The 25,158-nt window shown below is 42.6% G+C and overlaps 1 protein-coding gene across 2 annotated transcripts in view; it reads left to right on the plus strand.

The window, feature by feature from the left end:
- The first annotated feature begins 187 nt into the window (after positions 1-187).
- CYFIP1 (cytoplasmic FMR1 interacting protein 1) overlaps positions 188-25,158 on the plus strand; it is an 84,261-nt gene continuing 59,290 nt past the window's right edge. For both annotated transcript variants that reach the window (XM_071813502.1, XM_065854683.2), the window contains exons 1-5: positions 188-389; positions 20,939-21,062; positions 21,322-21,411; positions 22,834-22,911; positions 23,961-24,062. In XM_071813502.1, the coding sequence (XP_071669603.1) occupies positions 20,946-21,062; positions 21,322-21,411; positions 22,834-22,911; positions 23,961-24,062 (387 nt within the window). In that variant the 5' untranslated portion in view covers positions 188-389; positions 20,939-20,945. The remainder of the gene's footprint in view (positions 390-20,938; positions 21,063-21,321; positions 21,412-22,833; positions 22,912-23,960; positions 24,063-25,158) is intronic.

Genomic DNA, 25,158 nt, shown 5'->3' on the forward strand with positions numbered 1-25,158 from the left:
TGATTAAAGCACAGAGGCAGATCCCGCCGCGGCAGCTGAACAGGATCCCGCCTAGCGGGAGTCCCGGAGAGGCTCCCAGCTCCCCGGGAGGAGGAGGAGGAGCCGGATCCTGCCGGGGGAGGGAAGGGGCGGCAGATTTGGGATGAGGCGGGAGGAGGAGGAGCTGGAGCGGCAGGAAGGGTGTTTCCCTGCGCAGCTCCCGGTTGAAGTGACTCAGACAGGAAACTCCCCACCAGGCGCGGCCCAGGAGCGGAGCCGCCGGGCCGGCGCGACCCTTGGCGGCGGCGGCGGACGGGTCGAGCGGAGCCCCTGGGCGGGCGGAGCAGAGCGGACGAAGGGGCCCCTCCCGCCGCCGCGCAGCGCCTTTCCCGGGAGCCGGCGGCGAGCGGGTGAGCAGCGCTTCCCCGGGCCCGGAGCGGCCTGCCTGCGGGGTGGGTCCGTCCCTGCGGCGGCGACTCCGCCGCTTCGGCTGCGGCTTCATCCCCCTCCCCCCCCTTTTACAGAGGCTTCATCTGAGGTGCCGGCAGTTTCGCGCCCCCCCCCCCCCCGCGCCCCTCTCGCTGCTGGCCGCGACCCCCACACGCTGATTTTTGTTTTATTCATTCCCCCGCTCTGTTTTTGGTGCTCCCCCTGGCAAGCCCGCTGCGGCCCGCAGAGCTGCCCCGGGCCGCCGGTTTGGAGGGGGGCTCCCGCGGGCTGGGTGGAGCCGGGCGCTGCTGCGGCGGGAAGGGTCGTGCGGATCCGTTGGGCGAGCCCCGCCAGTAGGTGAAGCCTCAGGGGTCGTTACGTGAAAGCCAATTTTAGTCTTAGCTTCTGGGTGCCGGGTCTGAGTTGTTATCTCTCACGCGTAGCCCATGTTCCTGTGACACAGGGGTGGTCGGAGTTTTGTTTCCTAGGCTATCCGGGAGCAAGTTAGACGGGAAAAAAAGTTAAAAATCCTGTGCACGTCTGTCTCAGTCTTCAGATGAAGGAGACGATCTAAGTGTCTGTCTAAGAACATAGAGTAACTTCCTCTTGAGTAAGCTGAGCTTTATCCAGTTAAAATAACTATGCTATAGTGAGAATCACAGAATGTTAAGGATTGGAAGGGACCTCAAAAGATCATCTCATCCAATCTCCCTGCCGGAGCAGGAGAAACCTAGATGAGGTTACACAGGAAGGCGTCCATCTGGGTTTTGAATGTCTCCAGAGGAGACTCCACAACGTCCCTGGGCAGCCTGTTCCTGTGCTCTGTTACCCTCACTGAGAAGAAGTTTCTTCTTATATTTCAGTGGAACCACAAAATTCCCCAGATGAGTGGTCAGTTACCCCATCCCTCTTCTCCCTGTCTGTGATGAGCAAGGAGATGAAGGTGGACATGCACTTCATCAGTACGAGTCTTCCTGTAGTTCACCAGCAACTCTGCTAATCATCTTTGCTTTTCAGTAGGCTCTCATCACCTTTATTTTTATTCCCGTGCCGTGTGATGACAAGTTTGAGTAGCATTTAGACATGTAAATGGTTGTTTGTGCTAGGGAGGCTGTTAGGAGGAAGCTGTCTTTGTGGGGTGTAGCCAGTCTGCCAGAAGTGGTGGCTGCAGAGTGGCATTGGAGGGAGAGGAAAGATGTCTGGAGTTATTTTCCTTAATTAGAAGGTCATACCACGCTTTGCTGTAAACTGTGGGAAATGGAAAGCTTAGGCTAATGAGTGACTCCAGTCCTTATTGCATTCCAGTTACTTATTTGCCGTAAGCTTATTGTAATAAACTTATTGAACTCATACACATGCGGTGTTGCTGGTTAGCATGTTTTTCATATGCAGCTCTGTGATCTCTGTATTATGTTTATATTAATTGCACTTATACAAACTGCTTTATGCTCAGACCAAGTATCTCAGATATATGCTAAAAATGCCTTACTAGACCTTACTTCAGTGTTCTGGTTCTTATCTTTACTTAAGCCCTACTTTTGCCTCTTAAAAACTCTATTTTTTTTTGTTATTTGTAAACACATTGTTCCATAGTGTTCATCTTATGTAAAAGGCTCTTTAAGCGTTCCCAGGCAACTGGTCCGTGAAGTCTGGCTGGTGCAGGCAGCCGGGGTCTCTGTAGCTGCCAGGAAGGAGGAGGAGGAATTCGGAAGCAGCCTGTACAGCAGGAAGGCTTAGTCCCAGTATTGTCACGGCTTGCTCAGCTTGCCCTCTATGAAATGTACAGTAATCTTTCTCTGCAGCAGCTTAGATTTTTTTTTTTTCCCTGTGAAGGACGATGTGATCAATGGAATATCTCAATTGTATTTTATGGGGCATTTGTTTGTTTGTTTGTTTTTCAGATTGCTGCACCTAGTTTATTTGTTTAGTAATTTAGAGAATAAACGTCTCTGAATCTTAGAAACACCCCCGTCCCCCGTCCCCAAGCTGCCCTGCTGAAGATGAATAAGACCATGTGTTTTGTTTAGAGACCTCGAGTTTAGTCAATTCCTGTTGAGAGTCATGACGAGGAGAGTAGAGTGGTGTTTGAAATGTGTTCGATCAGCAGTATAAACTTAAAACTTCTCACTTAACAAGATATCACAGTATTTAAACCTAAGCTGAATTACATAAGTTGTCGAAAAAAAAAAAATGAACCTATATTATAAGGCAATGTTCCACAAACAATCCAGACTTTGCAGTTAAGTCCTGAATCTGTGACTCAAAAAAGCTGATAGTACTTTAATGATCTATGTGACACACCTAAAGTGTTCATTAGATAAATTCGTTTTTCTTTAGGTTGCTTTAAGTGTCAATTGGCTGACAAACTCTCCTGACCAGTCTTCAAAGCTTAATTAAATAGTTAACAGATATCTGTTCCAGCTACATCTTTTATGCTACAACTTTGTCTGATCTGTTCCTTAAGTTTTGGTTAGTGCCTTGTTTATTCATTGTGCAAGAGAGGTGTCTTGGAAGGTGTCTCGTTCCTGAGGGTAGGTTTCACAATCTTGTCATAACTCTCAGAATCATCTGGTTTTTATTTTTTGTTTTGTTTCTCAAAGACCTCCTAGATATTCAGGCTGAGGTGGAAGCTTCAGGATGATTGGATTTGAGCTGCAAAGTTGGAACAAAAAGATGGAACAAAAAAATCCCTGCAAAGCTCCTTTTCTTGGTTTCAGTTTTATTCATCCTTTGTCTCGAAAGCTACTAGAATCGTTTGCAATGCTGTGCAAGAGAAAAAATTAATTTTAGCATAATTTTCACACATATTTATGTGCACATCAAGATGGTTTCATTTCACAGTCCTTGCTCTACGTTTTCGGGGCAAATTATTCGTGTGGTTCCTTTGCTGTAGCAACAAGTAAAGTAAACTTTAATGCTGGGTGGCACGTTGTGCCACAGTGAATCAGGAGTCAACCGTGTGATTGACTTCACTTCTCTTGAAACAGCGACAGTGCTAGTTTCTGAATTTTTATTGTTTATATATTTCTAAATAGCTGTAGTTACTATGGCAAGCCCCAACTTAATAAGCAATTATTCTTGAAGCAAATTAAATGCTAGGGATGCTGCAGGAGCTTGGCGCAGCCCAAGCGTGAATGGCCGGTGAAGCAGCTCCAATGGATCCGGACAGGCTCTGGGGAATGTGATTCATTTAAATACTCTGGAGCTTCCATTTGGACCCGCTCTCAGTTAGATCAGGCAGAGGCGGAGTGGTAAATATAGCAGGTTTGGAAACTATTGCTATTTAAAACATATACCTTGTTACAAGTGGTCTCTGACAGACCTTATTCTTCCAGGGCACTTTGTTAGTTTTTGGTTACGTTGTTATTTTGTTATTTGAAAACATTACAAACAAAAACCCACCTGTATTTGTCTTTTTTTTTTTTTTTTTTTTTTTGTGTGTGTGTGTGTGTGTGTTCTGTGTATGCAACTCTGATACAAGAACATGGAAGAAGGACATTCCAGAATTGTGAAATATAACTGGATACCTATAAAAACTTACTGAGAATTTAGTAATAGTACTCATATTTTAAACTAAGGACATCAGTTTGAGATTCCTCGTTACTGTACATCTGCCCTTAGAAGCTGACATTTGTGGGGCTCAGGGGTATGCTCTGCTGTGTAATACACATAACCGAGAGCGTGTATTGATTTGTTTTGTTTAAGTATAATTCTGTTAATCCACATCACCTGCTTTTCTAGTGGTGAAATTAATGTATGATGCAGAGATGAGACGTGCTACAGCAAGACAGATGTGAAATAGCAGATAATCATTCTGTCTCTTGCCACCAAAAATGTTGTAACTCATCCTTTGGGTAGCTCCTTATCTCTTGTAAGCACACTGAGAAAAACCTTGAAGCTTGTTTTCTCCATAGAACTTAAAAGATTTTCTCTATGTCAGTACGTAGTTTCTTCTCTACAAATATAAATATGTTTATTCATAAAAGCGTACATTGTGGAGAAAATTCTGTCTTCAAGCTGTTTGTTTTTTGGGGGGGAAAGTGGCATACTTGGACTTCTAACTGTAAAAAGTAGGGTGATGGTAAACGTGGGTATGGCACAAATAATTGTCAGGTGTTTGTCACCTCAGCAGAAACCCCCCCTCCCCTCAGGCTAACCATCAACAGGGCAGCAAATGAATATATAGTTGTGTAGCCTTTCTAGAGAAAGCCCATTGTAGAGGAGGTGATTTCATGCTGTGGGCGGTAGAGCTGAGGATGGGGATGGAGCCCAGCTCTCTGGGCCTCCACAGCTAGGAGGTGGTGGTGGTCCCAGGGGTGGATGGCTAGGAGCTGCCATAGCCCTTCCCTGCATCTTCTGGAGCTGTTTCACCTCACCAGCACCCTGCTCCTGCTGTCAGGGACCCAAAGAAGGCATCAGTCATAGAATCACAGAATCATTTCGTTTGGAAGAGGCCCTCAAGTTCGAGTCCAAATATAACCTAACTCTAGCACTAACACGTGTCCCTAAGAACCTCATCTACATGCCTTTTAAACACCTCCAGGGATGGTGACTCTGCCACTTCCCTGGGCAGCCTGTTCCAATGCCTGACAACCCCTTCCGTGAAAAATTGTTTCCTGATATCCAACATAAACCTCCCCTGGCACAACTTGAGGCCATTTCCTCATGTCCTATCACTTGCTACTTGGGAGAAGAGACCAACGCCATCCATGCTGCAACCTCCTTTCAGGTAGTTGTAGGCAGCTATAAGATCTCCACCCAGCCTCCATTTCTCCAGGCTAAAGGGCCCCAGTTCCCTCAGCTGCTCCTCATAAGACAGTCTCATGGTCTGCTGAGGCACAGAGCTCAGGGAGGGTTCTCAAGGTGGAAATCCCTTGATAGTCAAACCAGCTGCTTGCTGGGCACTCCCTGCGTGGGACTGGCTGTGGTCTGCCAGGTGTGGATTTGCAACCCTGCAAGTCACACAGCGAGGTCCTTGTCAAATTCTTCTCCATAACCAGAGAGAAGTAAAGGTGAACATGGTGATCCTTCAGCTGGGTGGTTGTTCTCTGGTCCTGCACATGCATTGCTGGGACAGGAGCCCTGGTATCGGCACAGCTTAAAGTGAACAACCTCCCCAGGAGGGAAGGTTCTACCTGCTAACTTTAATAAAACTCTTATTGTTTCAAATAATTGTGTAACACTAACACATGAGGAACTGGTGCTTCTGTTCCTGCTTTCGTTAGAAGTAAATGCCAGGGCAGCAGGCTGTGGTGTCCACGTTTCCCTGGTTTACAAAGCAGTTGCTCGTGGAGTGCTGTGACCAGATGTTGGGAGGTTTTCTCAGTTTAACGGTGTGTCTCTCAGCAAGTCTCTCACAGGGCTGCTTTCTGCAGGTCTGCTTTTCAGGAATGTTGGTCAGGAGGCAATGGAATGACCAAGCAACTCTTTAAGGCCACGAATTACTCATCTGGAGCAAAAAATGCCATTCCCCCTCCCCGCCCCCCACCAAAAACATCCTAAAGCCTCAGACAATGTGTAGACTAACACTTATTAGATGACACTCTCTGCAAATGATTAGCATGGTTGAGTCTTAGTAACATTCACATGAATGAATACAATGTAAGTAAAATAAAAAACATAAATGATGCTTTTGGTCTGCGAAACAAATATCTCAAAACCTGTGCTGTGGTTTTGTGTTAGGACATGAGTCTCAAGGGTTGACATGCTAAGTAGTGATTTCAGCTGTGTAAATGCTACAAGGAGTTTTTGGAGATGTTTATGCACTACAGGTATAGAAGGGATTTGTTTCAAGGGTTTAGGTAAAAATATGATATGTTACTTTAAAATACTTTAATTCTAATAGGGACATGGACATTTTATTGGCAGGAAATAAAAATGCTGTAGACCTGAACTTGATTTATAGTCTTTTCATTATAGCTCTAATTATTTTAAGTGGGTTTACTGACATATATTAAGTCAATAAGGAGAGGTCACTGAATTATACATTCTGAATGTAAAGTTCAGTTAAACTATCATGACACATTGCTCAAGAAAGATGTGGGTGCTTATCAGGCGATATCAGAAGTAAAGCTTTTGATTAATTTTCACTGAAACTGCATATTTTCACGTGTAAGAATGGAAGTATAAAATGTTACAGATGATGAGCTCTTTTAGAGGAAAAAGAAAGCTTAAGACATTAAAAGCTATTTGGTTATTTTTCTTCTACCCTGACCTGTAGTATTTCCTTTTATTTTTAAATTTTTATTTTTATTTAGAGAGAACAGTTAAATTATAAGCTGCGTCTTGTCTGACTCTCCCCCTCCTCCCCAAAGTGCATGTAGTGGTATGGTTTTTCATAACAGCTTCTGAAGTCTGTATTTTTAAAATACCGTAATTTTGCAAAATTGTACATTATTCTTGTACAGTGTTGGATATTAAATAAAAAAGCTACTTTAAAGCATAAGTATTACTGATTTGCCTAAAATATCTTCCAACTGATTTTTCAGATAAAGCAGAATGCTTTTTTTCCCCTTTTTTGCTTCAATGCAAATCGAGGGAGTTGCACTGCCGGGCTTCGTAAATACTTTCAGGTACAGGCAAGGAGTGGCAATGACAGCGTGCAGCTTTGAAGAGTCATTTTTATTGAAGCCTTTGTTCGCTTTTTAAACTTCAAAATGAGGCAGTGCCGAAGCTAGAGCTTCACCTGCAGCTTTGCACCGAAGGAACCTGCTGTATATAATTAATGCCTGTCATGTCATTGGGGACATGTGCTGTAAGACGGAGCTGGATGTATCACACGGAGGCTCTGCAAAGGGAAGGGAAGTGAAGCTCGGTAGCTGCCCTGACCCAGGGCTGTGGCTGGTGGTCTCTCTGTGGGCAGGGACCGCTGCCAGAAGCGGTGAGACTGGCCTTGAAGCAGTCTTGTGTCGAAATGGGCTCAAGAAGTGAGTGCTGTCTCTCTCCCCTGAGAAAACGGCATTTTCTTCTTTATTTCTCCCTGGTTTTGTGAAGTGAAAGTACAATTCAAGAACTCGCGTGCTTAAATAAGCTGAGGGGGTTGTGTTATTGTTCAGATCGAAATTTGAAGGCTCCTTGTATTTATCTTTGTGGCTCATCTCCCTCGCCTGTAATGTGACAGACACATACTCAGCCCACCGTCCACTGCTCCTTTCAGCATATGCACACAGGTGCACTCTTTTTGGTTAAAGTAACAGCATTCTCCCCACAGCAAATAAAAAGGACAACTAACCAAGCCCGTATTGAATAAGCATGAGAAATCTGCGACAACAGTCCTTCTGCAGGATGAAAGGTGCTGTGTCTGAGCAATGCCGGGTTAACTCGAAGCGCACGTGCTTTCTTCTTTCTGGGATGTTTATTGCTCTTGCTACTTCCTTCCTTGTTCTTTGCAGAATCCTTACACTGGGAATCTAATCTTTGCTAAGAAACGAGAGAGCTTTTCGCCACTAGCACCGAAGCACAGCGCTTCTGGCATGCTCAAATTTTATTCTTGCCCAAAGCAATGCTGCACAGCATAGGGTTGCAATTCCTAACACACCCGTGTGACAGCAGGAAGAATCAGAAACAGAAGTATGGAAGAAATGTGCGCTGAGGACAGCTGCAGGAGACAGCAGCAGCAAAACAGCCCAAGCAGCAAAACAAGAAGAGAAGATTAAACAACAGGGGAGGAGTGAACTGGGTGAAGGGGAAAGAACATGAAAAAGAGAAGGGCGGAGGGAGTTAGTCAAGAAGCAATAGAAAGAAAGAACTGGAAATTGAAAGACAAAACAAGCTGCGTTTGATGCGGCTCAAAGATGCAGTATCAGGGGAGTGTCAAAGGGATGAGGCAAATAAGTGTCACAAAACAGATGTCTGCACACCTAACCTAGAAGGAGATAACAGCTACATCTTTTAACTTCATTCCAGCCTGAAGAGAGGCCAAATATTGTGGAAGGGTTTTTAATATGTATGTAAGTTTAGGATTAATACAGAACTGAATTAGTATTCTGAGTGAACATGGAAAAAAAAGTAAGAATTAATTAGTAAATCAACACAAGCACCTCCTCAGCCATCTAGCTCCACTAATAGCAGAATTTAAAATTCTATTTTATACCGGTGACAGATGTCGGCCTTCAAGCTTAGGTACACAGATTAAACCAAACTAGGCAAAACCTCTCTGTGAATTCTTATAGCACAAGTGCCATTGCGAAGGGGGTTGTGTGCTGCAGCGATGGGCCCCCCCACTCCTTGTTCACGTGTGTGGGATGCCTTGGGAGCAAACTTTATGGAGTTAGGCTTCTCCCATACCATTGTAATGTATTCTCAAATGAAATGAGTTGCAATAAGCAGAATCAGTTTCCCATTTTTGAAGTGTGTGTATTGCACTGCGCTTGAGATTCATGCATGGGGATAGCATTTGACCCTGCATTTTATCATCGGGTTGTTGCATCTCTCCTCCAGAGCTTCAAGGTCTGGAATGATACTGCAGATGTGTAGCTGGGCTGCCTGTCAGAATACCTGGTGATTACTTTCTTCATCATCCACTGCAGGTACTGCTACTGTAGAATTAGTATGTGCTCACCCATGTGCTACTGCTGGCTGCTAGTACAGCAGGAAAAGATAAACTCGCTCTTGTGCTGACTTGCTTGCAAGATTATAGTGGCTTCAGCTTTGTGCTATGATACAGGAGGCCTAGGGTTACATGATGTTGTCTAATCATGGCAGAGTTTTCTTACTGATGCTTTAAAGGGGAGTAGCTACAAGACCTGAACTCGGTGGCAGGCGTCAGGGGAGATGATTCTGTCCTGCCATGGCTCACCGGTCTTGATGTAGGCTTTGTCCAAAAAGCCTGAGGGTTCTCATTCATAGCCTGTTGCAATGATCGTAGAGTGTCAGGCCTTCCTGTCATTAAAAATGAATTGATTTAATCCAGGGCACTGGAAGGGAACACCTGTAGTTAATTGACAAGAGGGACCGATTGTCATCTGAGTGCTGGTGGTCAGTGTGCCAGTGAGTTGTTTCAGCTACATGACAGCATCATTAGTAGTGGTGTCCTCCTGACTTTGATAATGGAGTGGGAGGAAGGAACAGTGCTGCCTCATGGAAGTGTGGTTTTTAGGTTGAAAATGGTGCTGCTGTTGCTTACCAAAATATCTGATACTGCACAGAGTTTGGTCTGGGGTGATAAGACTGGCGTATCGCTGAATGCTTGAACCTCAGTTGCACAGTCATAGCATATTATTGCTTGTGTAAAGAGCAGGGAATGTTATTGTTGTGATGTTTTCCTGCAGGGGACAGAAGCTGGACTGGTAGCAATGTGCCAACTCTAATAAAGAAGGTTGCATGAAAAATTCACATGTGACTGAACACCAAGTGCTTTTAGTTTGGGAAGTTGAGATTTTCTAAAAAAAAAACCCCAAACAAACAAAAAAACCCCAAACAAACAAAAACAAAACAACAAAAAGAAAACCACACAAAAAAACCAAACAAAACCAAAAGACCCCCCATTCTGTGCTTTAGCATTACGTTTTCCTCCAAATCGATGTCTGCTCTTGGAAGCCTGCTTCCTCTCCTGCACCCCTCTGGCAACAGGGCAAGGCAGCCACGCTGCCCGTAAGAGCCTAATACTAAATTAATTGTTTCCATTGTGTGGCCATTCTTCTGGGACTTGCTGTGGTGCTGGGATGGGATAATTCAGCTTCAGAATTTTTGTTTTCCCTTTTGCACCCATTAAGCCTTTTTTTATTCCAGTCACAAATGTATTTTTGAAAGCTTAACAGTATGTCAGATAGGTTACACAAAGGACTGTCAGCTGCTGTTTGCTTTCTTCTGTCTTTTACTTTAATCAGGCAGGCCAGTAAATGATGTGAAAAGCATTTTTCTTTGCTCCTTCAGCTTATGCAAATCTGTTGCTTAGGAACAAAGAGGAGCTCCAGTCCTGAAAGGAACATCTTAGCTGATCCCCTTGGCAAAAAGGCAGGCTGTGCTGTCCAGAGCACAGAAAACGAGCATTCAAACCAAGAAGATCCAGGGCATTGCTGTTCTCTCAAACACTTTAGTTACCAGTCTATTAAAACGTTTTCTGCTCATTCTGAATTGAAAGGTATGCAGCTGAACAGCTGAGGCTTTTGAAGTTTAATTAAAATAGAACTAAAAGGGAATTTTTGTGAGAGATTTTGGAGGTTTGAAATAAAATGAATATTAGAGTCATCACTATGCTGTTCTTGGAAGAGAAAATCCATTCCTTTTGTTAGCCCCTTCACAAGGGCCTTTTGTGATCAGTCTCACAGTTGAACTTGGGTAGGAGTATTACACAGATTATAGAATCAACTTTTCATCGTAGAAAAATGATTTAATTGATTTTCTGCAAGCCAGTAGCATAGAAGAATGATACAATGGAACATTAGGAGCCCGAAAATGTTTTGTTGCTATAGGGATAAAACTTAACTTCTGCTGCGGTGTAGACCAAACCTATTCTTACGGGAATGTTGTCATTAGTTCCTGTGGAGTCCACTGAGATTGGTCTCATAGACCTCAGTTCAACAGGCCGTTCAGTCATCTTTTTAGGTTTACCCTATTTTAATCTCTCTCCTGTGCGTGGACTGCTGAATGCCTTTGTTTCTCCTTTTTGAAGGATATGCTCCCTTTTCTTTAACTGCTGTATATAGAATTTTCCTGATTTTCACCATGCTATCCTTTCCTGTAAAGCAGCATAAGCTTTGATTTGTTTATGCCTATTTTTAAGAAGCAAAACAACTCAGGTAGATACATGTTTTGATTCATGGGTTGTACAATTTTAATTCGTGGTATACAAGCCAGACCTGAGATTTTATTTTAATTTAAGATTCAAACGTGCCTTTTCAGACTTAAGAAAGAAAAGGGGCAGTGTCAAAGGAAGTGCTGTTTAAAGTGCAGACAGAGTTCCTCTTTGTTTTATTTTGAGCTTGGGAACATGTACAAGCATTTGGGGATCAAATGCATTTATTTAAAAGCAAGATGAAAAAATGTGTCCAGTGGACTCCAAAATGTCTTGGGCTGTCCCTTCAAAACACCTCTTTTCAGTCAAATGAAACAGTGCTCTTATCTGTGAAGTCATAATATTTTCTAGAACTTCTGTAATCCAGCATTTTTTTGGTAGTTGTTTAAACTCCACCTTAATTATTTCACTCCTTGGCATGAGTCCTCACCAGTTATTTGAAGAAGTAGTAATTTTTTCACTTACAAATGTTAATGTTTGAGATCTTTTGGGGTTATGTAGAGCATGGTCTTAACCAAAAACAATTCCTTGAATGTCCCGAACCACCTCTGATTTCTTGGGGTGTATTCTCACAGTAGTATTTGCCATGTGTTTTATTGGTGAGGGATTGATGCTAGTGTCAGGAGCTCAGATAGTACTGGGTACAGCTGTGGCCCGTTCTGTGCAGCAGTAGGAGATGGGGTGTGCTGCAGCACCTCTTCTTGCCCCACTCATGCAGTTGCACTGCCCCATCCCTGAACATGCTGTGGCAGCTTTTTTTCATATAATCATTTTGGTTGGAAGAGACCCTTAATATCATCAAGTCCAACCATTAATCAAACACTGTCACTAAAACATGTCCATGAGAACCTCATCTACATGTCTTTTAAACAGCTCCAGTGTGCCCACTTCCCTGGGCAGCCTGTTCCAATGCCTGACATCCATGGAGAAATTTTTCCTAATATTCAAATATCCAATCTAAACTTAACATGGTGCAACTTGAGGCCATTTTCGCTTGTCCTATTACTTGCTACTTGGGAGAAGAGACCAACCCCCTCCATGCTACAACCTCCTTTCAGGTAGTTGCAGAGAGTGATAAGGTCTCCCCTCAGCCTCCTTTTCTCCAGGCTGAACAGCCCCAGTTCCCTCAGCCGCTCCTCATCAGACTTGTGCTCCAGACCCCTCACCAGCTTCGTTACCCTTCTCTGAACTGTCTCCAGTACCTCAATGTCTTTCTTGCAGTGAGGGGGCAAAAACTGGGCCTTTTTCCAGTGGAGAAAAAGGGAGAAACTGTGCTCGAGTGGGTCAGGCTTTGCTGATCCCAGCTCAGAGCTGCAGCCCCAAACTGCTGATCCAGCTTTTTGTGACTGGGGGCCCTGTCCTCTCCTGTGGAGTGGTGTGAACTTGCCCTGGAGTTGTGATGGCCAAAGGATACATTTTTCCTGAACTGTTTCAGGGTGTTTGAAGTGTAACTGTCTGCATTTTGAATGGATTCATGCTCCATTTAAACTCTTTCTTGGAGCTTGTGTTTAAATGACTGAAAAGCTTTGGAGAATTTCTTTATTTTGTTCTTTGAGGTTTGTATTTAAGATACTGGTGTCCAAGAATGGTGAAGTAAAGGAGTCCCTGTGGTCTAACTTGTACAGCTTGTAAAAATGAAGAGTTTGTGACAATTTCATTGCTCTTTTGCATCTGAATTATGACTTTGTTTTTTCGCTTTGTTCCAGGATAAGGACTTGGGCTCTTGCGTTTCCCTGTGGGCCCTATTGCTGTTGGTTCGTTACAGTGGCAGGCTGACCAGCATTGCTGCTTCCTTGACTCTCCTCACCCTGAGATTAAACATGGCTCAACTCTTTGCCCATTTAGCTTTTCCCACCTGCCTTGTCAAATGCCTCCAGAGGTGGTGGTGTGTGCGTTTGGGGCAGGGAGATGCCATGGTGTAACTTGAACTAGCAATACAACCATGATAGCTACTCGCTCACTCCCCCCTACCACACCCAAGTAGGGAAGAGAATCAAAAGGGAAGGGAGAATCTTGGATTGAGATAAACACAGTTTAATAAAATAACAAAATACTAATACGCTACTACTAAATAGATATATAAAATAGAAATAGAATATAAAAGGTACTCAATGCAATTCCTCGCACCGAGCAGCCAGTCTCAGGAAGCAGCACCTGGTCCCAACAGCTGATCCCGGGGAGAGAAAAAAAGGCAGAAAAGGCCCAGAGGCCTCTGCAAAATGGCAGGATGGCAAAGGCCGATCTAAAGAAAATCCTGACTAGAACTCCCCTGAACAGGTCTCCAAAAGCGAAGAGAATGCGAGAGAGTGACCAGAAGATCCCGACTCTCCTTAAATAATTAACATGATGCTAATGGCATGGAATACTCTTACTGGTCAGTCTGGATGTCAGTCAAGGTCTCCCCCACCTATGCCCCCTTTTCTTGATGTCTCACTCCTGGGGACAGAATGCTCAGAATGTCCTTTTCTCTCAGACCAGAGCAATTAAGAACTGTGCTGGGGTGTTATCTCTTGTTCTCAAACTAAGTTCAAATAATGACCGTGCTAGCTATGAAAAAGAAAGATTTCTAACTGCATGAAGAAAATTAACTCATTTTCAGTCAAACCAGCACAGGAGGGAAAGGGCTTGTCGAAAGAGAAAGCAGTGGTAGGTGGGCTGCTCTGGAGAGGACAGGACCTCAGGAGGGGTTTGCTCTGCTGGCGCTGCCATGGGGACAGCTGGGGCAGCTGGTGATTTGTTCAAGAGCAGGTGGAACGTGCCTTACTTTTCAACACCTGTTTTCAGAGTCCATCTGAAAAATGGGATGAACGAGTAAAGTTATTTCATCCATCACTTTTTCATTTGCCTCCACTAGCTCGCTGCAGCACTTCATGCCAGGGCACCGTAAGGAGACAACTGAATAAAGGCACTGATTTTACTCTTAGAATATTTGGGATGGTCTGGTAATTCAGTTGAAGTTAACCTGGAAAAAAAAGCACAGAATCTTTACATTGTTGTCTCTTTCATGCTTTTTTTTTTTTTTTTTAATCTGAGGTTAATGATAAAAGGAATTCACCCTTCATGAACAGCTGAGCTATTGCCTAAATGAGATGAGCCTTTGCTCACCTTATCACCTCGAGTTCCCTGGGCGGTGAGGTTGGCTGCTGGGCCTCCATGTGTTATATCAGTGCTGGGGAAAGGTTCCCTCTCCATAGCATTTTCTGTTCACTCCTCACATCTTTCCCTTGCCCTGCTATCAGCTGAACTCTTCTTTTGTTTTCCATGGAAGTTTACCTTCCAGGGCACGAGGTGATCATGTGGTAGCAATAGACTTGGTTATATCCATCACCTAATCTTTCTGGTATGCAGCAGCATGGCAAAAGATGTGCTGTAAGAAGCTGATGGCAAAAAGTCACCTTGAAGTTGTCACTGTGTCTAGATCGCTACCTGTTCCAACCCTGCCTTGCTGGCTTTTCGCTCTGATGGTTGTGTGAGGATAAATCCTTACAGATTTCGAGGTGAGGGTGCTCAGGTGTTCCCAGTATGTCAAATTATTGAGTGATGCAAAGGAAAAAAACATCCGTTGATTATGGGATTTAGGTTTTAATTATTTGTTGTTTAATTTAGGGAGGATTAACATTGTTACTTCTTTTTCCCAAAGGCAAAGCAGGGGTTGCAATGATGCGAATGCCTGTGAGTGCTGTGTGATAGTCTAAATTGGTGTCATCTGAAGAAAAGTTGCTTTCACTGTAGCTTGATACTCTCTACTTTTTGTTTTGTTTTGTTTGTTTACCAAAGAACTGAATTATACTATTTGTTTTCTGTGGGAATGGTCACTTCACAGTCTTAGTCCAGGGGATAATGCCAGTTTGCAAATAATTGAAATAGCATGTGTACTTGTACCTCTCCAAGCAATTACCTCCCATTCTTTCTCTATATTTTCACAATAATCTGTCTTTTGATTTTTTTTTTTTTAAATGTGTTGTGATAACACGATACCATCCCCATCATCACCTGATCTTGTCTAACATAGCCATATATTTAATCTGATAATTTTTGTGGTGAAGGGCTTTATTTTTCTTCTGTAAGCAGATACCATCAAACTCAGTTATTTGAGGTTGAACTTTTTATGTTGGGAATTGATATATTTTTAAAGCTCAACTGGATAGATTCTTAAGGCCATTAGGGGCTGTTTCTGGGGAAGTCTTGACCAAATGATTATGACAGAGCCTAAAGAGGAACTGTGTGGTAATTTCTGCATTTCTAATAAGGTCTCAAGAAGCCTGCAGTTACCTAAGTTCGTTTGCTTTACCCATATTTATTTTTTCTAACTTGGTTGCTAGATACGAGTTAGATCTATTGGATTGTGTGCACTGTTGCTAAACACATGTAAAAACTATCTCCTGTCATCACACATCATTTTCCTGTTTTAGCTATTTATAGACTGAGTGCCTGAGTTGTCTTTTGATCTTATCTTTGATAAATAATATGGTCTGTTTAACTCCGTCACTGGAAGAAATCTTAAAACCTCAAAGTTTTTTTAATAACTACTTAAGTCTCTAGAATTTTGGGGAATTTTTTCAACTTTGAACTTGAAAGCAGCAGTCTTCTCTCTCACAGTGATTCTGAAGTTAAGGCTATTTTCTGTACTCTCTGCTTTCTCAGTCCTTTACCTTCTGGGTTTTTAAAATTATTTCTTCTTGTCAATTTTCTATTTTTTCATCCAAAAGACTTTTCACCATAATTTGTTCCTATTCATATTTTTTACCAGATAGTCCGGAGCTTCAGGAGACCTGAAAGCACGAGGCTGAGAGTAGCATCCTGACTGTTTTCTGATATGTTTGGAATTAAGAATATAGGTCTTTTGCAAAGACTTCAGCATTTTTCTGTAATGATGGAGATGTGGAGACAGTGCCTCTATAAGGATTGACACTCATCTCCTCTGAATATCCGAGCAATGCTGTGAGCGGGTCACTGCCTACCACACAGTTGCGCGGCTGTGAACAAGAGTACAGAACTATGACATTTAAAAAAATTGACAAATTTCTTGTCTGAATGTGTTTTGATGATAAGCCAGCTCTGAAGTTAAATGAAAATGTAAAGAACGCTAAAGGGACTTCAAGGTCTGCTACCTTTTTTTGTTTTGTTGTGGACAAAATGCGATGGGGTGGCTCAGTGAGGTTCTCTGTAGCACGAGATTTTCTGAGCAAAGCAGGTCCAACCAGGGCTCATCTCCTTTACAGCTGAGGAAAAAGAGTAATATCTTAATTTACGCTAGTCAGTGGCTTTGCAATAACATACTTAAAGTTTCCCTAAAAACCCTGTGACTGATACCTCTGATCCTTGGACACGGTGGGACTTGGCAGTGCAAGGCTGAAGCTTGCCTGTGCAGGAGACAGTGACTTTCTTGCTTTGAAATCCAGTAAAAGGAGATGAAAATCAGCACAGATGCTGTTGTCTCCTGCTTAGAAAGCTCGGAACGCTCATTAAACACTGAAATTTAGCAAAACCAGTGTATGCATTCTCTCTGCTGGAGAGAGGATGTCACATGATGAATGGTTTTTCATTAAGTTGTTTATGTCCATGAAAATGTGTTCTTGGAGAGCATTTTGACTTTACTGCTGTAATGATGGGTCCTGATACAAAGATGAAAAGAGGATTATTTCAGAAATAATTATTACGTGTCCTGTATCCTGAAAAATCTCAGGTAGGTACAAAGGTGAAAACACAATATTGTAGGAATCTAGTAAGAAGGTAATTCTCACAGCTTGTGTAAGTTTACTAGTATAACTACAACTATCAGTATGACTACAGCATTTTAATCTGTTCTCATTTAGGGAAATGCCTAAACAGACTGCAGCTTCTGAATTTTTTAGGCAGATATTTGAAGTTTCTTATGTTCTCTGCCCAAAAGGAGTCTGTTAAAGTATTACCTCTCGTGCCCAGTGATTTCACCTGTAAGAACTCATAGTTAAAGACTCTTAGGGAAGCAAAACGATCAAATTTTGTGTCTTGGGCATTTTAGTTTTCTTAAATTAATTTTTCTGAGACTTAGGAGGGAAAAAAATCTGGTTTTGCCAGCCTTCCGTCATTGTACATTAGAAACAGCCACTGTCATTTACAGCTGGTTTTATTAACAACAACGGCAGAAAAGAAAGAGGAAAATAACCCTTGAACTTGAAGGAAATATTTTCTCTTCTGGTCTCAGGGCTTCCACATCAGGTGAGGAGATGGCGAGCAGCTTGTGGTGGTGTCACTGGGCTGTGGGACGTTGTCTCCTGACTGAGAGGGCTTGAGTGTGTCCTCTGTACCAAATATGCCCCAATGGTGGTCTATCCAACTGTGCACGTGCAGAGGTTCAGGTAGGGAGGAGGAACCCGGTGGCCTCAGAAGAGCCTGCTGGCAGCCGGGCCTGTTGCTGCTGGCTGGTCTCAGCAAGAGGCTGCGATGGTGTCTCTTAAATAACACGCACTAAAGAAGCACAAGTGAAAGGCTCACAAGGTGGCTGGTGTGACCTGGAGCGCAGAGCCCTTGGGAAAGCCCGAGTGATGGAGCGTCCGACCCTCACCGACTTCAGATCCCGCTCAGCCTCAGGAGACACGCTGCATTTGGGTTTGCTGAAACGAGTTTTGCAATGCAGAGCCAGCCCCAGTTCCTCATTTAGATGGCTACTGGTGGCTAATTTCTCACTCACAGTGACCATGCCTTCATCACAGAATCATAGAGTGTTTTGGGTTGGAAGAGACCTTCATAGGCCATCCAGTCCAACCCCCTGCACTGAGCAGGGACATCTTCAACTAGATCAGGTTGCTCAGAACCCCATCCAGCCTGGCCTGGAATGTCTCCAGGGATGGGGCATCTACCACCTCTCTGGGCTACCTGGGCCAATGTTTCACCACCCTCAAGGTAAAAAGTTGCTTCTTCATGTCTGGCCTGAAGGGTGAATTGTGACCTTGCAATGTTTGCAAATGTGTTGAAGCTGGGCAGGAAAGAGCTGCTTCCTCTTTCACGTCTCACTAGGTACCCGAATAAAAAAGCCAGAGAGCAGGAGCGTTGAACATGGCCAACAAAACTCTTAGGCATGTGGATACCTTTTGGCAAAACTACATGGTGGAGCTGTGAGTGAGCGACCTTAAAACACAAAAACTTTTGTCTGCACCTGATTGCTTATGTTTTCCCAGTTCAAAAAATGCTGATCTGTCTTTGGGAAATTGTGCCAAAGGACTTAGAAAAATGTGGCTCTGGCATAAGGGTTTCCCAGACGTGTGCTATGAAATAGAAGGCAGCATAAGCGAGATGGGATTTTGCTTTCGCTTATGTTTTGTTTTCTATTTTTAAATTACCTCCCAGTATTAAAACCAAACAAATCCAGAGATAGCCCAATAGTCTGAGAATAGAAAGCTGATACTAGAGCATCACTCCTGTGCAATCATAGATATTGAGGCTCAAACCCTTGCAGGTGTGCTTTCTAAAATAGCACACAGGGGGATTAAGGGCCACATTTTCAGAATATTTGTTTATAGCGTGTAGGAAACACAAGCCAGCAACCTGGCTTTTGTGGCTGCCTGGCTCTCTCCTGCAGCAGAGACCCGAGTCTTCAATGGACCATGTTTTGGGAAGAGAAGGAAGATGCGAGGACTGGGGAGAGGGTGTTGATACTTTTCTTTCAGTAAATGACAGCTCCCCTACGAGTGGACTTATTAAGAGGAGTAATTTTTGGCACAGAACAGGCAACCATTTTCCGCTGTGTTTTTGGATTGCAGGTGGAGCAGTTTTCTATCACGTGCCCCTTGCCGTGCTTGCTTGGAGCCTGTGTTTTGTGTCGGTTTTCCTTTCCTGTGGTGCAGCAGGGGAGAGTAGGCTGCGAGGAGGAGAAGTTTCAAGTTGGAAGTAGCCTCTCAGTTAAACTAACCTAAGTAAAGTGTTGTGTTTTCTTTTTTAGCTAAAGTTTGATTTATAGATACTCAGGCCAAAAATATAGAAATATTGTTTATTAGAGATGTTCTGACTTCTTGGCAACTCTCTTCTGCTTCCTCTAGGGTAAAACTGTTGAGAGTCTGACCTCCTCACAGGACTTTTGCCCAGACATGGAATGTTTTTGGCATTTGTTTATTTATCAAACGGAGGAGGCCGTGGGTTTTACCGGTCTCTAATTTAACGGTGGTTCATGTGATGGAGCTTGAGTTGGGCGTAGGCAGGTGTTGGGCAAGCATCCCAGCGCAGGTCTGCCAGCCAGCACTCCTGTCAGTCCAGTCCTTCCTTGTTTGTTTTTTGGCAGGAATCGCAAATTGCACAATGTGGGCATTTGTTTATTTATTCATTTTAACAAAAACTCACACACTCAAGCTTGAAGCAAGGTTTGGGCTGGGGTTTCAAGAAGCGAAAGGCCTCTGGACTTTTCCGATGATGTTTTTTTAAAGCTGTTGGCCAGCTCTCTCTGTACTTGGTATGTTAGTTAGCTCCGTGGCAATGGCTTGGGGCGTGGGGTTGGTCTCTGAAGGCAGGTAGGTTGGTTGGTTCTGGCTGGTTCCTTCCTTCCCTTGGCTTTGGGTGTGTGTGTGTTGGGGCTTTTTGTGTGGTGTTGTTTGGTTTTTTGTGTTTTTGTATTATTTTTTTTTTTCTTCCTGCTGAGTGCTTCCTTGGAGGTAAAGCTGCTGTTTCCATGAGGTTTTCCTCAGGAAACCATGATTAGGTAAGAAAAAGTGAGAAGGTTTTTCTGCTGTTGCACTGAAAGTGCAGGGAGTAGTGGGACGGCCAGCCCGTCCCATCTCTTGCGCGGTGAGCTTGTGGCAAAGCTGCAGCAAAATCTGCTTGTTCTGCTCCTGGTGGGGCTCTATGGGGGTGCTGGGTGCCAGGCAGGGCCCTGCAGCTTTGGGGCACAGGTGCTCGGTGTTCCTGCCCCCTGGTTAGAGCCGAGAGCAGGCTCAGCCACTGCTTGCACAGTGGGTGCGTGGTTTTGTTCTGGTACAGGTGGGGAAAGTAACTTGCAAAGCCCTGCAGAAGAAAAGAGGCAGCTTGATTAGAGGTCTTACCTTAAAAATGAGGAATTTTTTACTCCACCAAGGAGAATGAGTAGATTATAGAAAAGTGGATGATTGAGTTGTTCCACCCCATGCTTTCTTCCTAAAATTTCTTCTCATTGCTGTTCAAACCTCCATGCAGTGGCAGCAGTCGCAGGTGTAGGGAGACTGCCGTGACCCTGAGAGGGGTTTTGTTCCTCTCTGTCACTAATCCCTCAAAGCAGATCTGAATGTCCTAGGACGTGAAACACTGGAGACCACTGGCACCTTGTGACAGCCAGGTCTCCTGAAGATGGGCTGGTAGTGGTATCTGTGTATAAGGGTTTGAAAACTCGTCAGCTCAAAACTGAAACCTTACAGGGAAGTTTTATGCCTGCGCTTGTTACAGAATTTTTCTGTCTTTATTGTGACTGAAGCAAACCCCAGAATACCTTTTCTTCTAGTTTAACGAGAGAAGTGTTCCTTTTTTTACAATGCATTAGAGGTCATAATCCTTTCCTCTATTTTTGTGTGTTTCTGGTGTACAGCCATGGGGGAGGAGAAACACTTCTCAACTCATAAAAGTAAAGAGGAGGATGTTAGTCCTAAAAGTATTTTTTAAACTTGTATACTAAAAAAACCTGGGTTTCAGTTTGACTGTTTCTCTTCTGTTATGGTTGTAGGAAAACTGTACATTTCCAACAACATGAGTAGTTCCCTGCTCTTCATATTAGTAATTGTTTTCAGTGTATATAATATAAAAAGTTATGTGTATGTGTGTATACATATTTATAGGTATGTATGTATTTTTAACCAGGTGCAAAATGACTGCCCAAGTAACGCTGGAGGATGCCTTGTCCAACGTGGATCTCTTGGAAGAATTACCATTGCCAGACCAGCAGCCATGTATTGAACCTCCACCATCATCTCTGCTTTACCAGGTGTGTTGTTATTATAGGAAAAAGATTTTTTTCATTTCCCATTGTTGTTAAGAAAAAGAGAGTATGGTATTTAAAACAAAACAAAACACAAACCAACAACAACAAAAAATAAAACACACCCCAACACAACAAAACCAAACCAAACACACACAAAACCAACCAAACAAGAAACCAAAACCAAAGTGTGTTTGTATTTGCAATATGTATAAATATTCTTTTCCCTACCAAGGATTAAATTCTGCATTTACTTTCTTTGCAGCCAAACTTCAACACTAATTTTGAAGACAGAAATGCATTTGTCACTGGCATTGCAAGATACATTGAGCAAGCTACAGTCCATTCTAGCATGGTAAGTAGATATTCAGATATATACTTTTGTGTTAACTTGGAATAAAAGGAGAGGAACTTGTCTTCTTCCATTTCATTATAAAATTGTGGTCACAGAAAACCACAAGCCAGGTTATCTACAACACTTTTATGAGGCTGTGAGATGAAAAAATGCATGGCTCATCTTTTTTTCACACATGTACTTCTTGATAATTTTAAAATGATCTTTCTCCTTGATCAGCCAATGTTGCTCAAAAGTTTCTTGCTTTCGTTATGCATTTTTCCAGTATTCTGAGGTGAGTTGGTTGTATTGACAAGTAGCTGCTGTAACTTGGGTGAAAAATTACCTTCCATCCTCCCAAATATCCACTACTTCTCTGTCAGTTTAGTGGTGTTGAAGGTCTTTTGTTGGCTTCCTCACTGTGGAGCGTGGATGTTAGTGGTGTATTGGTATGCTTTTGTGTAAGATGTTCTCTGTTTTTTAACAGTCCCACGATATAATGTAAGACTTCATACCAGTAACTCCATCCATCTCTGCTGATGGTGTAGCTGTGTTGGTTTTTTTTTTTGATACAAAAGAGATTGCAGGCTGCAAACACTGGTCTGTACTGAACTTGTCGTTTCATTACCTTCTTGGAAAATGAGGAGTAATGTAATGTCATGCAATTCTATAAACCAATTAACAAATAGTGGAATAGGCAGGTTAAGCACCTGCTTACATGCTACTGAAAATTATGTAAATTTACACCAATCTCTTCTTAAAGTTATCTGGACACTCCTTAACCTCTTTTGATTGTTTAGATGTTGGAGGCCCTCTCCTTGGACAAGGAAAAAAGGATATTGCTCTGCATGTGCTGACTCCTTCATTCTTGACCATTCTACCTGCAGTATCAGAGTTTAAAAAGAAAAACAAACACCTCCCCTACCCCTTCAGATTAGCATTTTATTTATCACAGTGTCTTTAGTTTGGGGAAGAAAGCACAACACAAAAACCAATCTGATCTGGGGAGATAATATTTTTTTTCATTAGGTAGGCATAATTGCTATAGGTTTTGCTTAGTGATCTGGTAGGTTGTTACATGGTATGAAGATGATGATGATGTGAATTCTCTCAAGAATTACATTGGGCACTAAAACAGATGACTGAGAAAGAATGAGGTTTATGTGAGCTGTTGGATTATATTATAAGCAAGCTGGACATCAGTAGCTGGTCAGCTCTAATTCATGTACTATGTCAGCTTAACCTATGAATTATGGTAATATGATTTTACGTACCTACTGTATGATGTATCATTCATTCAGCTTGCAATAAATTTGTGTCTGTACATATACATTATGGTAAGATAAACAAGTTTGTTTGGACAAGGTTTTGGAATGATGGAAGACAAGTGGATTTAACCCTCTTGATTACAATGCCTAATTACGCTGAGTGTCTTTCTTACAGAATGAAATGCTAGAAGAGGGTCAGGAATATGCGGTCATGTTATACACATGGAGAAGCTGCTCAAGAGCCATTCCTCAGGTAAAGGATGAAAACTAAACTCTCATGCATCTTGTGAACTTCCTTTTTGTTTTGGTACATAGTTGCATGGGTGTAGCTTTATTAAGAATCTACAAAATGTAGTCTACTTTGACTCCTGTATAGGCAAGCTGAGTGTGCCATAGCATCTTTTAGCACCTGAAGACCAGCTGGTCTCTCCTTTGTGTTAATCTTACTGATTAACTCAAGGGTAGTATAGGGGTAATGTGCTCTAGAAAGAAAACCTTCGATTGTCATATCTGTTAAAGGTAAAAATATAATTAATTTCATTCAAGAGAATGAACCCCCCCAACTTAATACTTAAATTCAGAACAGGTTTAGCAGGTGGCATAGCATGTAATAATTACAATTCAGGTTAAACATTAAAGTTTCTAGGCATCCTAGGTAGTAATTTTCTGAATGTCAGCGCTATGTAGCGTTTTATTGATCTGTATGCAAATTAAACCCCTGTGAATAGGTGAGAAGTCCATAGGCAACCTCAAATGTCTGGGAATGGTTGTACAAAGGTGGGAAGAATATTAAGGTGCATCAGAAAACTGAACAAAATGATAACCATGAACTCGCACCTGCCTGCTTTATAAGAAGTTTGTAATGCAATTATTTTTGTAGTCAAAGGAGGTCTTGTCCTGTGGTTTGAATATTGATTTAAATATCTGGAGTGGAAAATAGGTAATCTGCTTTAATTTCTGGTTGTGGCCTAATTTAGTGCATGACTTTCAGCCAGTGGCTTAATAGTGTGGAAAGAAAATAGTCCTAAACATACAGAGGTGTTTGAAAACTAAATTATTTGCTGTGAGGTAACAGAGAGAAAAATCTTAGGGTTTTTTTTTTTTTTTCATTTCTTTTTAACACACACAGTTTATCTTAAAATCTAGAATCTTAGCATAGAATTATCAAAACCAGCAATTGATGCCCTAAGTTTATTTCTTTAGGATGATAATACATTTTCTCAAGTTGACTTTGGAGATCTTAGTTTCTGAGACTTTGTCAGGAAAAGTTCCAAGTGTAATGATCTCTTTAATTGTCCACAGGTCAAATGCAACGAACAGCCTAACAGAGTAGAAATTTATGAGAAAACTGTGGAAGTTCTGGAGCCAGAAGTCACAAAACTGATGAATTTTATGTATTTTCAGGTAAAAGGAATGGAAATAAAATTTGTCAGTAGGCTTATATTTTTATTTTCCTGTTTTGTATGCTCAATATGGTGTGTTCATTATATTTTGAAAAAACCAAACAAAACTACAAACAAAACAAACAAAAAAACCCCCACCAACATATTGTCTCTCAGAAGGGCGGAATTTCTAATGTCTGCCTTAAAAACGTCTGGCAATCTCCATTAAGACTTTCAGCATAAAGTCAAAGGTAATAGTATATGGTCCCTATGTAGCACATGGGGACAGTTCTGGCACTTTAGGATGAAAGGAAATAGAAATATAACGTATTTCACATGTATACACAAAAGTATCTCAGCATAGGAACCATTTGTTGAGGAGTGAGGGATCCACAGTCTGGACAGCAGAGCAGCAGATGCAACTCTGCTGTAGAAATTCATAATTGAAGCAAGCTAACCCTGTTGCTGTGATGTGGCAGCCATCAGAGCTTCATGGGCACTGGAGAACGGTCATCTGTCTGTCTGTTTTTCTCCTCACATGCTGGCAGCTTGCCACTTGGTTCAATGGACTGGGGATGCTTCCAGGGATTATCTGGAGGGAGCCAGAGCCCACAAGCTCTGGAGCACACAGGAAGAGGAGACTGAATGAAATGTAATATTTCCTGTTGTCTTCCCCAACTGGCGGATCTTACTGACTACGAACAATCTCCTCCTGTTCAAGGAGATTAGTGCTCTAAACTCAGAACAGATTTCTCTTTACATTCGAAGTTGCTGTCTTTTTTGTACTTGCAGTCCCCATCTCGGGTGGCCCTGATGTGCGGTTGGAAATAAGCCCTCAAACATGTGGCAGGATGATTTGGGGAGCTGGCATGTACTACTATTAAACGGTGTGCTGTGGAGTTTTTTAAGAGAATATACCTGTAATCTGCCTTTTAATGCCTATACATTTGTTCACTAAGGAAGATGCACTTATTTCAGAGGGATGTAAAACTTGTATGAATTTAATCTCTGAAGAGGAACCTTGCCTCTTGTGCCAGGCAAGCTCTGTGGCAAAAATCTCTGACAGTGAGTTACACAGAGATGGAGCTAGAAAGTCTGTGCTGATGCCTTGTTAGCCT

The sequence above is a fragment of the Patagioenas fasciata genome, chromosome 1 (assembly GCF_037038585.1).
Source record: "Patagioenas fasciata isolate bPatFas1 chromosome 1, bPatFas1.hap1, whole genome shotgun sequence".
NCBI lineage: Eukaryota > Metazoa > Chordata > Aves > Columbiformes > Columbidae > Patagioenas > Patagioenas fasciata.